Source organism: Periplaneta americana, chromosome 8 (genome assembly GCF_040183065.1).
Source record: "Periplaneta americana isolate PAMFEO1 chromosome 8, P.americana_PAMFEO1_priV1, whole genome shotgun sequence".
Classification (NCBI taxonomy): domain Eukaryota; kingdom Metazoa; phylum Arthropoda; class Insecta; order Blattodea; family Blattidae; genus Periplaneta; species Periplaneta americana.
Genome location: NC_091124.1, coordinates 52,793,452 through 52,809,630, shown reverse-complemented (window position 1 = coordinate 52,809,630; position 16,179 = coordinate 52,793,452). Strand labels below are relative to the sequence as shown.

The following is a 16,179-nucleotide window of genomic DNA, read 5'->3' as shown; positions in this document are numbered from 1 at the left end:
TCGATAATAAATGGAAATAGGAATATGGTGCTCTATGAATGACGAAAAAGTAATAGGCCCATTTTTAACAAACTATTATTGTCCAAACGTATGTGGAAATGTCGTTGCGTCACTTTCGATGAATCAGAGATAACACATTTCGTCTGTAACCCGTGCGTGAGAACGTATCGGCCAGAGAGTCAAGTTCATGTTTATTTTTTATAACAAAATCTTTGTTACATCCGATATTTGCTTTAAATCTTCCATTTTTCTCGATTTTAAATATGTATTTTTGCAGTGATATTTATTTGTATAGTTTATGCGCAAATATTCTGAAGTTTTATGTCTCTTGAGTAATAATTTAACCTTCTGTAAATATTAATTGATATATCGGTTTCCATTTTCTCACCAAGCGACACTGAAATATCGATTAAGATAATGTGATCGTGGAAGTTGTGAAACGTTCTGAGAGAGTACGTAAATGAATTTTATTATAGACGAGACGAATAAATGAATCTAGTTGCTCAGTAGATCTGCGTAATAGCTCTATGAGGCAGTTTGATTAGAAACATTGCTGCCATTAAGGCAAGATAACCTGTCTGGAAGTTTGCTTACACAACACGCCAGCATTTAAAGTTAAGCTGTTTGCTGTTTAGGTTAAGTATGGCAGACTAGAGCCTGCGGTGTGCCGATGACAACTCCGCGGACTGTAATCCTACGCCCTTAGTTGAAGGCAAGTTTAATCCCAGCCCACAATCCCCTGCGCTTTTCACTTCCATTATACTCCTCTAAGTCCTTTACCCAGTGTTAGGACTTCCTCGGCATCCCTATATGGGCACCTAAAACACATAAATTTATCCCATTCTAAAGCCCAACGTAATCCATACAACACTGCAGAAGTATCTACACCCATCAAACTTTACTGAACTTCATCACATGCTTTTCGTGATCGCCAGAGTTGTCCAGCAATCGAAGCTTAGCCACGACTTCTGCGTCAAGTCTTAAGAAACTATCTTCGATACATTTTAACATACTGTGCGTCAACTCCGCAAACTTTTCCACTGCAGAACCTTTTCGAGTCCACTGGGACTCTCAAAAAATATACAGGATTTACAACTGGTGGTGAACGAACTACTGTCGGACCTCTGCTCATTTCAAGATCATTTTTATATGCTTCTTAACTTTTTATAAAAAATACAACGACATCGAATAAAATGTCAGGTATTCTGTTCTTCAATAACTTTCAAAATAATTGATTAAATAATTTGTTTTTCTTTTAAAAATATGAAGAGACTTGCCAAGTTTTCTTTCTTACATTGGTACTAGGTGCTGCAGTGTGTCGGGCGATTATGACAACATTACAAGTATTGAAATATTAGGTTTATGCGTAAGTTCGGGGCGTTTCTGTTCATTGCAACACTGCACAGTGGGCCAGAATCTCAATATAGCTGTAAAAATTATGTTTTTTTCAAAATCACTGAAGTTGGTGTTTCTAAACTGTAAACACTAACCAGATGTCTGCACTTCAGAAATCAGCAGCACGAAAGAGATTCGGAAAGATTAACAAGAGTAAATACATTGCGGAAGTTGATGACTGATAAACATCCGGGACGTGAGTTGAAGCGTTGCAAGGGAAGATTGTTCTGTGTTGCGCTTCAGGGGTTAGGTATAGTTTACAGCAGTAAAATTTTTGGAAATATTTAACATTTTTTTCCTCCATTACTGTATCTTATACAATAATGAAAATTGGTATGTGTAAAACACTGTCCTTCTGCTATACGAAAAAAATATTTTTACGATTTTAAAAAACTATTTACATTTTTTTTTTTTTTTTCAAAATTCAAAATGATGCCAGTTTACTGTGCAGTGACGAAGCGTTTCCCTCATAACTCATAAACTTGTTAACTTTTTCACGTTCTCTCTCTTTTATTTTATTGCTGAAACTCATGTTTACAATATCATGCTTTCTCAACTACATTCCTCAATAAATAATATTCTTTTTTTAATTTGTGCTAGAAGAAAATACTGATATTTAACCATTTTTAAATGAATTTATTTTTTATCAGACAATCTATCAAAGGTAGAGTAGTGATCTTGTATCATATTATAGATATGACATGCATAAATACACACAAAATATTTCATCACAGAATGTTGGATAGTTTTTGAGTTAAGTGGGAAAACCTTCATCACTGCACAGTGAACTGAATTTTGAAAAAAAAATGTAAATAATTTTTTCAATCGTAAAAATATTTTTTTCCTGTAGCAGAAAGACAGTGTTTTACATATACTGATTTTCATTATTGTACAACATACAGTAATGGACAAAAAAATTTTGAATATTTCCAAAATTTTACTGCTGTAAGCTGTACCTAACTCCTTAAGCAAAACAATTTTTTTTTTTAATTTCACGTGGAAAGTCTACCCAAAGTTATGTATGTTTGGTTTATATAAAGTTTACTTAATTTATTTCAAGTTAATATTGTAATAAAAATTGTCGAAATTACTGAATTGAAAATTACATTTTCGGTCTTGAAATTTATTTTTAAACTTAGATTTTAAAAAAATCGGCACTTACTCGCACGGAATTTTTATGACCAAAATACAGAACAACATTTAGATTTTAAATCTTGGACTTTAAATCCGATATTGCGATTTAACTGCAACCGTGCGCCTTTCTTTTTAGGGTGGCTGCCTTCGTTGACTCGTAAAGAGTTATAGGAATTAATGCTCGAGAAGAAAAGCTCTTCAGAAACATTATAGAGTATGTATTGACTAGATTATAAACAGGATAGTGTTCACAGAGTGTTTTAAGTGAATTAAGAAATCTATTTGTTATTTTATGAATGGTTTTAAGAAGAGATGGAAATTGTGCGGGACAATAAAGACAGGTTTCTGGTGAAATATTCAGAATGGTTGAAGGCTGAAGTGAAATTAGCCAATGGTATAGCTAAAAAATTCCACATTTCGCTTACCGGAGGGACGGACAAACATTTCAGTCGCGAGTTTAAGTTCTTTTCTGAAAATTCCTTTGTAGGCAAAGGAACAATAATTTGTTTCGTTTTGAGTCCTTCCTCATAAAAGGAATTTTTGGGCCGCCCAACATCCGAAACTAATAGCAATGGATCTGATAATGTTACACCACTAGGTTCCTACTGAAGATGATATTTTAAGGTGAGGTCTGCAAGACGGAGATAGTTGCATTGTCCGTCAGACTACAAAAACTGGCTATGTTGAGTGTTGCAAAATCGCCCGGTTCACTGCCGCACCTAGTATATCTCAATGTGGACACAGTTATGCTCTACAGCAGCGTTTCTCAAATTATGGTCCGCGGACCACTTGTGGTCCTTGAGGTCTGCCCTTGTGGTCCTTCAAAAAAGACAGAAGAAAAAATAAAATTCAAACGAATTGCGTATTACATTATATCTGAAAATCTCAGAGATTGGAAATTACACATGGCAATCGCTTTCACTTTTTCTCCCAGTACTGACATTTTATGAAATTTATTACCCTGCCCGTCTATCGACTTCCCACTCTACTCTCAGCAACAAAAGAGGTATTTAAAGCACTATGAACGTGGTATTTCTCGCCATCTTTTCCCTGCACTTCTGGTGCTGCCCAACCAGGGACCACCCGAATTCATTACAGAGATCCAAAGTACCGAACCTTTTCATGTATTTATGACTTTAAATCTTTCTTATGTGGTACGCTAATAGTTGTCTATGTCTCTGTTAAATAGTGCCCATTATACATAATGAAAAACTGGCTTCGATCCGGATCTTTGAAAAGAAAGGAACGTGATGATATGCTTCATTTAGGCACTGCTAATAGTTCAGAAGCTGTGTGTGAAAATATTAATATCAATGATTCTAGTGTTATTAAAGAAATGTCTAGTCATACAAATATAGGCCTAGAACAAGTGTGTAAGAATCGACTGGCTCATTTATCTCATTAATGAGAGAACCAGCAATTTTAGTTAATAAGTTAAAGATTATCCAAACTCTAATAGCATTGAATTATTAAAAAACGAAAATGAATTTTCTTTTATTAACATTATCTTAATTAGCTAATACTAATGTAAAATTAATTGAATTAATGAATGGCATTAAAATATGCTACAAAAATTACAAATTTACTTTCGAAGGGAACAAGAGTAGCCTAAGGTGATCCGCGGAACTGTTCTGACTTAAAAAAGTGATCCCCACTTCAAAAAAGTTTTAGAAACGCTGCTCTACAGACATTAAATGATATTCGATTTGCCTCTACCAATGTAAAAGAGAATACTTGAAGTGTTTTCCACTTTTTCAAAGAAAAGTAAATTATTTCGTCCATTATTTTGCAAGTTATCACTTATCACACATGAAATTCTGAACATCCTTTTGGATAACTCTGAATAGTGAGTATTGTAACGCTTAAAAATCAATTTCCAGGTTTGCGTGCAATTTAACAATAAATAATTTCAAAATTAAGAGAGGAGCCATGAACGGCGACTTCCTTTCTGGTCTCTGACATGAAGCACAAATATGATCTCTAAGAGAGAAACAGAGAGAGAAAGTTGAGCTTTTGGTCTTTATAATACAGTATTATGTAGTGGAAGTTTAAAATCTCATTGCATTAGTCTCCTTGGGAGGAAACACATCGCAATATTCGTAAATTAAAATAACTAGGATTAGGCTATGCTCAATGACTTCTTACAAGGTGTCGGCACACCAACCCTAATCCATGGTTCTTGCAACTACACCAAACTATAAAGTCGATTACTTAGAGCAGAATTTACCAACGTGCAAGTTTGGCTTTAATTAGAGGGAGATCACAGTTTACATGTAGGAGTTTATATTCAATTTCCAGTCATTCTACAGAATACATCTCACTGAAGTGTTCGTTAATGTAAGATTTGTCTGCAATTAATAGGATAACATGAAAACTGTTTAATATTTACCAAAGTACACAAAGATAGTATTAAAAATACCATAAAAACATGCATAAAACTAACAACACTAACAGTCGAAATATAATTTCATGAAGAAAACAGATGTGAATTTGAGTGTTTTTTCCTTCGGGTATTACTCGATCAAGGCGAGAGGAGCCGCGGGCGTAATGTGAACTATCACGATGCGGTATTACGAACGCAGAAACAGTAGCGCCACGGCTCCGGGCTGCAGGACTCCACTGGCCTTGGTCGAGTAATAACTAGGGAAAGGGATTTGGAGTATTATAAAGAATGGTGAAACGTAGTATAGATATTCGTAGATCAGTGACTGTCAAGCGAGCTGCGTCACAGAGCATGGACGAGTACAGTTCACTTCATACAAACTTACACGCAACGTGCTGTAAACGTATTTCAGAATAAACATATGGAATAGTTTAATGACATATAGTGGCCTACATACATAATCTGTATTTCACTTTGAACTACATGTGTTTTTCTTGGCAACGCACAAAACATCAATAAACAACATTACAAATATACATAATTAAATATCAATCTCTGCGTCCTCGCGTGTCAGGGGAAATATTGATGGCTGATAGTTGTCTTCTGTATGGAACTCGACTCTGAATATGTGTGTTTTTCTGTCAGGAGCGTGCTAAATTAAAACCTTTATTTACAATATCATGAAATATGATAATATGTACACAACGTACACTACAGTATTTAGAATATATATATATATATATATATATATATATATATATATATATATATATATATATTACTACAATATTTACAACATAGCCTAATAGAGTATCATTAAATGATGAACAAAATGTAGAGCCAAACGAAATGACATTTTCAATTAATGCTATGTTTTGGTGATGAAACAATTATTCCTGCTGTGCCTTGTTATAATAAATTGTAAATATCATTTTCAAATTTTCTAAACACAACTTTGCTCTTTTGCAAGGAAGGAAATTTTTTAACATAGAAAAACTCCGCTCTACATCTGCAGAGACAATTGGAGAGTACTTGAAACAAAATACGTCAATTAAATTCACATGTTGAATGACGTCATTGGGACACGTGTTTGTTAGTGCATCTGAAATCCGACTGAGAATACTGTACCTATCATTTTTAATCAAAACTCTGTTCATTTTTACACCAACACGTTTTCCTACTTCACCTTCTACTGCACTCAGTTTATTTACAATAGTACTCATAATATTTATTTGCTTAACTAGTTCTACTCCTGACTGTACTAATCGAATAATGGCATCCGATAAATATAAAAAATTTGACTTAATATCCATGATTTCTTTTTTGATTATTCTATCATTTAGCAGTTCCTGGCATATTTGAATCGCAGTCGAAAGACTGGACCACTTTCTTCACAGATTGGAGGTGATGTGCGTAATAATATTTATTGCAAGCTTCTAACCATGACCCCCATCTCTCAAGAACTGGATATGGGGGAAGCGATAATTTAGGGAATTGTTTCCTGAATTTTGATACTCGATCTTAGCTTTTACAAATATAGTCTTTCAATTTTGTATTGTTAGTTGGTTTCACTTTCGGCATTGTACATGCACTTCACTACGCTGAACTGCAAACCTGCATGTTGAAGTTCTTATGCGGAAACTGTCCCGTTCACCTGTTGTTGACGTGCAGAGATCTGCGAGTATGTCATGGAGGGGAGGACTTGGTATAAAGGGTTGTAAACAAATGACTGTGTAGATGCCAATACTAGCTTTTACTACTCCAAATTCCGTCCCCTAGTAATAACAGATCACTACCTCAAACTAAAATGACTTAATTTTACTGTAGTTTTCACGACATAGCCAATGGAAGATATTCCCACTGATGTTGAAAAATCTATTAGAGAACTACAAAAAGAAATACCCGTAAAACTTGGCAATATATTAGAATTTATTAAAACAAAAAATAAATCGTGTATTTTCCAATTCAGTAAAATCTTCTCTAGCGATAACAGTAGTAAGCTTACAGTATCACGATCTTCTCGGCAGATAAAGGGAATGCCAAGGAGAAACTCAAAACAGATTGAAAATTCCAAATTAATTTTCTCAAGAACGGGATATAGACCTTGAAGATAATTTTTGTCAACTTGAAGCGGGGGTAAATAATTTGAATACAACATTAAGACAAAGCTTACGAAATCAGAAGCTTGTAAATATAGAGTTATCATTAAAGACGAGAATTCCATGCAAATGCATGTTTTTATAGGAACATAGGACATAGCTCAAACTTAGTATTTATCTATTTCATTACTTTCCGATTCCAAATATGTGTTCTTTTTCCGTGCATATTTGCATGTTTTGGTTTTTTGTGGATAAAAACATGCATAATGCATATTTAAGCAATTTTTAGCTAAATCATGCATATAATACACATTATATTCAGTTTAAATTCATGTTTTAATAGTTTTGACACATCACTTTCTCGATTTTTATGTCCCTTATTTTAGCTTCAGAAATCAGAATTGAAGAAGGGAAAGATAAAACTAAATAACAGAGAAAGGTTGGTTCAAGTTTGCACCTGTAACTTCTTGCGATGTAGAAGGGTCATTCTCTGTCTACAAAAACATATTGACTGACAAGCGCAGGAACCTCACAGAAACCAATTTAGAAATGATGTTAGTTGTTAACTGTACAAAAAAAAGTGAAGTGAAATAAGAAATTTGGAACAAAAATGAAAGTGCATGTTTTAATGTATTTTTCGCTTGATCGTGCATGTTTCATAGTTTGATACTGCATGAATGCATGCATATTTTGGAATTTTATAGTGCATGAAATTCTCGTCTCTAGTTATCGTAAAGTAACTAACATCGTTTAAATTAATATAACTGCCAAAAAATAAAGCAATCAAGATGAACTAAGAGGCCATGGAATGCTTCAAAATTCCAGCCAAAAGCTAGCTTGGATTTGGGTAGAGAGAGCCCTGTCTAACGGGATATACAAAACCGTGAGGTAGCAATCTCTCATGAGAGTGGATACTAAATGCACTTCTTTGTCGGTGAATGTAGACTATGCGGTCTGCTAGGAAAGAAAATGTGACATGGAAAATAATAGACCTAATTATTCTATTCCTCAACGAGTGTTCAATTATGATTCATATTTCGTAATGAATCCGCTCGTGCTCTCAGGTGATTATTTCAAGTGAAATTCTCAGGTGTTCGAGTTCCAGATCTTATTAACTTGGTTAATAAATTTCGTGAAACGGAAAGTGTTCAAGATAAGAAAGGAAAAAGAAGACGTATGGATCACAAAAGAAACTCTGAATGAAATTGGACATCGGCTGAAAAATCTGCCTAAAATATCTACAATTTCGGGGGAAAAATTGTTCCGGAGCCGGATATGAAACCCCGGATCTTAGGTTAAACGTATCAAATTTTTCTCTCGAAATTATTCAAATCAACTTTACAGGGAGTTACACCTGAAAGCTCAATTTGCATAATACACGTCACTGTTCGTTAACAGAAAACCACAATTTAAGTCACACAGAGTTTGTGTGCACTCAATATTGGTTGCTTGACGGTTGTCAGGCCACTTTGAGGTCTGTGGATATAGAGTAAAAAATTGGATCGGTATCTGGTAGAGTTCCTGGGTAGCTCAGTTGGTAGAGCGTTGGTACGTTTAACCAAAGGTTCCAGATTATATACCCGGCTCCGGAACAATTTTTCCCTCGAAATTATTCAAATCAACTTTACAGAGAGTTATACCTGAAAGCTCGATTTGCCTAAAATATCTTCGGCGCCTTTCTCAGCATACGGGAATTCACTATACTTTCTTACGGGAGGTACGAGGTTACTTAAGGTGAAACCGTACAAAATTACTGAGTTACAAAAACTTAAACAGGGTGATCCAGTACTTAGAAGTAGATTTTATGAATGGATTTTAGTAAGGTATACAACGGAGAAATTGATCCTAACCTCGCTTTGTTTTCGAACGTAGCTTTTTTCCACCTAATGGCTATGTTAATACGCAACACGTGTGGGAAAAAAAGGTAAATAGTTCCAGCATCTCTTTGGATTACATGAGTGAGCACATAACTTTTTAAAAATGAAAATAAGAACAACACAGCATTCCTATGCATACCGGCCTCATGTAGTCCTATTCCGTTGGCTTATATGACGGCAGTGTGCAGCGTCCGTCCCGAAGAAGCTAAGCGGTAGAGGGACCTGTCTGCGTAGGGAAGCGTTTTTGGACTGATCGAACTCCGGCGTATGACCACCGGCAACAGATTTTGTTAGAGTGTTTAGAGTCGGACCAATCTGCATAGGAATGCTCTGTATTCTTTTAGCCGTTTCAGTGTAACGAGTTCAACCGCGAAATCTTCTTGCCGGCCGGAAGCATAAGTTCCGCAACCCGTTTCATAGATAATCCGCTCATTCAATATTACTAATCATAATAAAGTTCTACCAAATGTTTAAGGACATCCCTCCATAAGTGATGTTTCACTCTTGTCCTTGTACTTAGGTGAAAGCGCCTGATGTTTGTACAAAGTCCAAATGCTTGTGAAAAGTGAAATTTTTGCTGCAAGCCCAATCTGTCTATCTTCCAAACTGTTGATTATGTAACAATTTGTCTGTTATGAAACTTATTGAAAAATTAGATATTTTGCAGAAAAAATTGAATTACTCCAGAATGGGTTGGCTTAGATCAATGAATTTTAGAATCCAGTTAGATATTCGTATTATCTCCAGTCATTCTTTCACATCCCAATAATCTGTGAATTTAACATCCATACTCACTGAATTTCGACCTATTTTCATTTTTTCAAGGAAGAAATCCAACCTTTCCACACTTGTAGCAAAGTTCACATCCTACTACTAAAAATGGAGGAAATAAGCTGATTGATCAACGTTACCAACTCCGAGTGTTATGGTGTAAATGACTCAGGTCCATTTGCCGTGAATTTCAAGCTGAAAAGAATTTTAGAAAATGGCAATTTTTCCTAAAGGGAAGAAAGGTAATCTGGATTACAATGCCTGCACGAGCTGTCACACGTTTTTTAAACAAAAAGCAATAATTGCACTAGAAGTCTTTCAAATATATTTAACTCTAACCCAAAATTCAATGGTTTAAGGCAACTCATTCTGGAGTAATTAATTTTTTTTCTTCAAAATATGTAATTGTTAAATAAGTTTCAGAAAAATTGTTTTACAGTGTGTAAAGGGTATAAGTGCCGTCCTTTTCACAGTCGTCGGGGACGGTCTACAGGATCAAAAATGTCCATACAACATAGGGTCAAAACTTGATAGTTTTCCCAGAAAAATATTTATTTTCTTATTTTATTTGCGTTATACTGCTTATATCGTTAGTAAAACTGCGACACCAATTAGCTACGTCAGTAGGTATATCTAGCAAAGAGTTAATATTAGTTACGTTTTCGTGAAATTAAATAAAATTGCATGCTTAAATTTGTTAATACTCTGGCGTGAGAGACGTGGCAACGTGTTCAGCAGGCTGTACTCTGCACAGACGTAAGTACGAGTCAGCTGAGTTCAAGTTTCCTGTCCATAAGTCTACTGCAGAGCGGATGACAGTTCAGTGCAGGGTATTCGATAAAGAATTTACAATGTCATTTACAGTTTAAGAATATCATATGTTAGTAATTTATGGAGAAAATCGTCGTAATTCAAGTGAAGCAAGAAGGATGTACCGTCAACGTTTTCCTTAAAGAAGGTCACCTAATCGACGAACTTTTGTAGCAATTTCTCAACGATTATTAGAAACTAGAATTCTCTTACCCCGTTTCGAAAATCACACAACCAGAAATTTGTTTAAAAATGATACTGCTTTACGGAAGCGAAAGAGATTAAAATGTTGCATTAGGAAAAAAAGATCGTGTGATTTTGTGCAGAAAACCATTATTGCTAATTTTTTAGAGCTACAATAAAAATGGAGCAATAATATTACATAAAATGTAAATTTACCATAATGTTCTATTAATGAGATTGAAAGTTTGTACAGAGACATCATTTTATTTTTACTAACATTTTTAATATTAACCTGGCTATATCTTTGGATCAACGCCGTTTGCTACCCCCTTCCACGACTGGAGTTTGATGATACTGGCGTAATGTGCAAACAAATCACTTTAATAGGAATAGGAGGGAAGAAAAGTAGTTTATCCATTTACGTAAAGTAAGAAATATCGCGATTTTGAGTTTGATCATTTTCATTAGGTTTTTGTTTAATCAAAATACAGTACAGTAGTAACAATGAGTCTTTTTACTCACGAATTGAGCTGTCCATGTGGACGTATTCATTATGCAGTGTATTATTATACTGTCTACAGCACATTAGCATACAATATAGAGAATGAAGTTAAATTGAAAAATAATCATAATATGGATATTTAAACACATTTTTGAAAATGGTGGCCGTTCATTTCGATACAGGTTTCAGTTCTAATGTGCATATCATCGCACTATAGACTATTGTACCTAATCCCAATTACCAGTTTCGTCCTTCGTACTAGTAACTCATGTTGAAATAATTCTGTACCTACTCTATAAAAGAGTACCTTACGTACTGTAAATTCAATCTTCACTTCTGCCCGATCCGAAAAGATAAAATTACTCAGACATACTATCTACTGTCCGTCCAAGTGGTTATGTCGTAGAAAGGGAGAAATCACGTGACAGTTAATTACTTAACGAGGCCCTTTTATTTAAGTTATTTTAAATAGTAGTATAATAAGTAGACGTCCAATTCGTAACAGAAATTAATGTTCTCAGAAAATAGCTAAGACAGCCCAGCCACTAGCTGGCGAATAAAAGCTGGTGGGGGAAACCGGGATACGAAGTAGGCAATGGATGACAGTATCTGTGCGAAAAGATTCAATATTGAAAGCTCTTTCGTCTCTGGAAAACGTGAACATATTTTTGGAACGTACTGTTCACTAATGACCGTAATGCTACTATGACTGTATATGCGGTCTTGGATCCGTGTGGAGGACGGTTGAACTTCATCAGTAGAAGGGGTGGGAGTGAAGTACATTCAAAAACTCAGGTACAATAAAAATTGAAGTAAAAATAAAATGATGTCCCTGTATTTACTGCTCGTTTTATGTAACCAACAGTATTATCGTGATCCCCTCTTGCATTAGAACAGAGCATCTGTTTTGTACCGGTATGTCTGTACCCGCTTGAGCTGTACTGTGTACTTGTAAACTCCCTCCACCCCATCCAGCAACATTGCAAAACGTCTAATATTATAAACTCTAATAATTAGTTAAATATTTCAATTAGAAAAAACGTAAGGACATATTTTCTTCCTTATGACATGAATGATCATCAGTTAAAATAATGGCACTATACACCTTACAACCTGTACAATCTTGATTTGTGTATAATCTACAGTTTGGAATGTAGACAGATTGGGTTTGCAATAAAAGCTTCACTTTTCACAGACATTTGGTCCCTGTATAAACATCAGGGGGTTTCACATAAGTGTAAGGGCAGGAATGAAACATCACTCATGGAGGGATCTCCTTAAACTTTTGGTAGGAACTGTAATTTTATAATTGTACACCATATAAAGTAGATTACGACAATTTCTCAGACAGGAAAGCGATTTACATCCTAAACGCATGATTCTAGCGATTTACAAATGGATCAATGGCGTTCATATCAAAGTGTCTATTAGGAGAAAACCTGTTTCGTCATCTGGTACGAATAAAAGCGTAGAAGTTAAGAACTTGTAGACAGCTTGTTGTTGTAGTAACAGTGCTTTAGCTCAGGTGTCCAACTTTTCTTTTGGTTGCAGTGAACGTTGTAGATGGAGAGCTCCTGCACATTACCAAAGTCAGCCGGTTACATATGGGCGCGTACCTGTGCATTGCGTCCAATGGAGTCCCGCCATCCATTAGCAAGCGTGTGGCTCTCCGAGTGCAGTGTAAGTAACCGCACATTTGCATACATTGTGCCGACTGATTTACTTACAAATTAGCCCCATTTGCATTCTCACGGGCTCAGATGCTCGACACAACTTTATTAATTTTATTTCGAGACACTTCTAGCATTTTGCACTGTCGTCTTAGTTTTCCGATGTGGCTTGATCAGCGAATCCTGCTAGAAAAATGTAGATTCACTTCCACTCTGTCTTTCATGTGATCCGTCTTGCACCTGTTCTGCACACCGAATTTTGACAAATAAATTAAAGTTTGCTTATTATCGTTTTTCGGTAGTTTAATATGTTTAAAATGACTATTACACTTTTACTACGTCATACTACTTTTGACCAATAAAATGGTACGAAACGACGTCTTTCAACCAATCACGGCTGCTTGTTGCACAATTTTATCGCGTCCCTAGCATTTGTTTAATTTTATCGCTTCCCTAGCATTTGTTTATTTTTATCACTACCCTAGCATTTGTTTCTTTATTTGTCAACATTTCAAACTGCACTGGTCTGGACGTCAAAAAAAAAAAAAAAAAAAAAAAAAAAAAACAGAAAATTACAAACCACTCCAGTCGATGCACAGCAGTTTCAAATATGACTCGCATCGGTATTCAAGAACAAGAATTAATAAAGATCACTGGTCATAGCTATGCATCTTCCCTGAAATCCTATTTACAAATAAATGAAGAGCACCATTCGGAAATCTTGAATAAGTTGAGGTATACACCATGTATATCAACTTCTTTTACGCACACGTCCAATATAACATCAACTGAACCACCAACCACTAAAAAATTCAAATTTAAAAATTGTACTTCCAATAAATGTTCCTTTTAAAATTATTCATGTTTATTTTTTATTGCATCATCGTTGATTAAAACTTTTCTTGTTTATTTCATCATCCCTAATTAAAACTTTTCTAACACTTGTTTATATTATTTAGGTTAGGTTATAGCTTCCGCTATATGATATTATGAATAGTCACGTATCAGAGATTGTTTAATACTAAGATTTATTGAAAATCATCTGTCAAGTGACGTTGATTACTGGGATCCGGATAATTGAAGTGGAATGCAACTGTTTTAATAAAAATGAAACAATCAACAAAGCCTTCTTGACTATAACCGTCCACAGAGTTCAATAAAGATTCCATAGTTGGTACAACTGATAACAAGAAAACAGCTAATCATAACACATTACTGCCATCTAGCGTAATATTTGTAATGTTGAGATGGTACAATAATATAATTATTTGAATACAGTTGTATTTTCGTAAGTCAATATTTTATTGTATTGGAGTATTTTGTTACTTCTAATCTTTATATACTCTCTTCTAATCACGTAATAGTCAATTAAATCTCACTCGAGTTTTGATTTTCTCTAGATAAATCAAAACCTCTAGTGAGATTACTGTTGATAATATGACTTTATCTTTCTTCTTTCAGCCCTTTCTTCAGGAAAAATAAAAACATAATTTGTAGTAATTCTTAATGCAAAAAATATGAACGATTTTTTTGGCAAACGCTCAGTGAAATTTTAAATTTATTTATCCGGTTGTACACATGAAGGTATGTTATACATACCCTATTTTTTCTAAATTTGTATCTTTCTGAGAAAAGTGCATCCAAAATTGAGGAATTTAACATTGTAAGATATGGAAACTTTGACACATTTTTTCTGTACTTTCTTATTTTTGTGACATTGGTACACTTTTCTCAAAAAGTACTGTACCCAGAAGGCTGAAATTAATATACAATATCAATGTGATGGCATTCTACACAGCGGGCTAAAAAAAACTAACTGTATTCAATTTCGTTTATCTGCATACAAAATAATCCGGGACACTTTAGCAACCAATGTACGCACAACTTGACTATAGAATTCCTTGAACATTGTAGACAGACATACTGTGAATGTAAACAACGACGTCAATGTGCTGCGTTATATTCTACTGTTAATAGTACAATCTAGTGACGGTGGAAACCTCACAAGTTTTCATGTCCCTCGGTGACATTGAAGTCGTTATCATTACAATGAACAACCATGTAGTACATACTTGCAACTAGTTCGAAAAAATTGTTCACTATGAATTGAAAATGCACAGATGGCCTGAGTTCGTTTCATAGGGAGAGACGGAAGAATGCTGTACCTCTTATCACGAACTGGTTGTACACTAACGCACAGGTAAACAAAACTCGATGCAGAGTCCGTGGATATCCAGAGTACCGCAATCGTTTGAGCCGGCAAATGCCGACAAATCCGCCATTGTTAGTCCAGCGCGCGCTATGCAGTACACAGTTGCATAGGGAAAGAATGTAATTTAAGTGCGAAAAAATGCAAAACTGCTGTGTTCAGAACTGTTCACAGAGAACTGAAAAAAGCGCACATTTGTTTTCTCTGTGATAAGGTAAAATAAATCAGGAAAAAGGAAAGAAGTGACTATAAATATAAAAAGGAACGATCCGCTACCTAAGCGAGCATACATTGTAAGATTAATGAATGACTGTATTTTGATATTTATTTTTTCAAAAATTGGGCCCCAAAATATTTTTATAAAACTAATCTAGAATTTAAGTTGTTTCAGCAATGATATTTCTACATAAAACAAATGAAAATCACGTACCAATTAGGATCAGTGTCAAATTTTTACCGTCTTCTCCCTTCCAAATCAAGCATTTCTGAATTTTATCCTATTTGCTATTTGCAAGAATGACATAATATATTTGTGAAATTCTGAATTCATTCTTGAGACAAGATTGTATTGTTTGGCTCGATTGGAAAATGCAGAGACCGTAGAAACTAGAAACGCTATTAAAGTTAGACTGATGTGAAATTTCAGTTTTCTAAATTATTCTAGGTAGATCTCTGAAATTTTGTACTTTTAATTTGTAATTTTAAATTGTGTAAATTTAGGTTTTCAAAAATTGCTACTATTATGGCCAAATTTTTTCTACATACTCGTCAGATCTTCAGAAACAAAACTTACTATACAATTTTCCTTTTAATTTACTAAAAAATAATTAAAAATATTTAATGCACTAAAAGTATAAAAACGGAAAAAAATTCAACTCGAGCGTAAAAAAATAGTATTAAAATACCTTTTATTGATATTCTGGCTGATATGCATAATCAGGCAGTACCTACATCTCACTTGACGATATGTGTCAGAAGAAGAACAATTGTTTGTATGCATATGAAGTCTAATTAGTAGAATATGTAGCTAATCGGCGAAGTATGCATTGGAGGGAGAAAGGAACTGGCCACCCTACCCCATTATCTCCTGGCCTAGTTGTCTCATGAATGATGCCTTGTTGGTGGTACTTATGAGATTCATACATG

The 16,179-nt window shown here is 34.7% G+C and overlaps 1 protein-coding gene across 3 annotated transcripts in view; it reads left to right on the top strand.

The window, feature by feature from the left end:
* The window catches only part of LOC138704727 (lachesin-like), a 292,899-nt gene that overhangs the window by 257,509 nt on the left and 19,211 nt on the right, over nt 1-16,179 (top strand). For all 3 annotated transcript variants that reach the window (XM_069832897.1, XM_069832898.1, XM_069832896.1), the window contains exon 6: nt 12,706-12,834. In XM_069832897.1, coding sequence (XP_069688998.1) covers nt 12,706-12,834 — 129 coding nt within the window. The remainder of the gene's footprint in view (nt 1-12,705; nt 12,835-16,179) is intronic.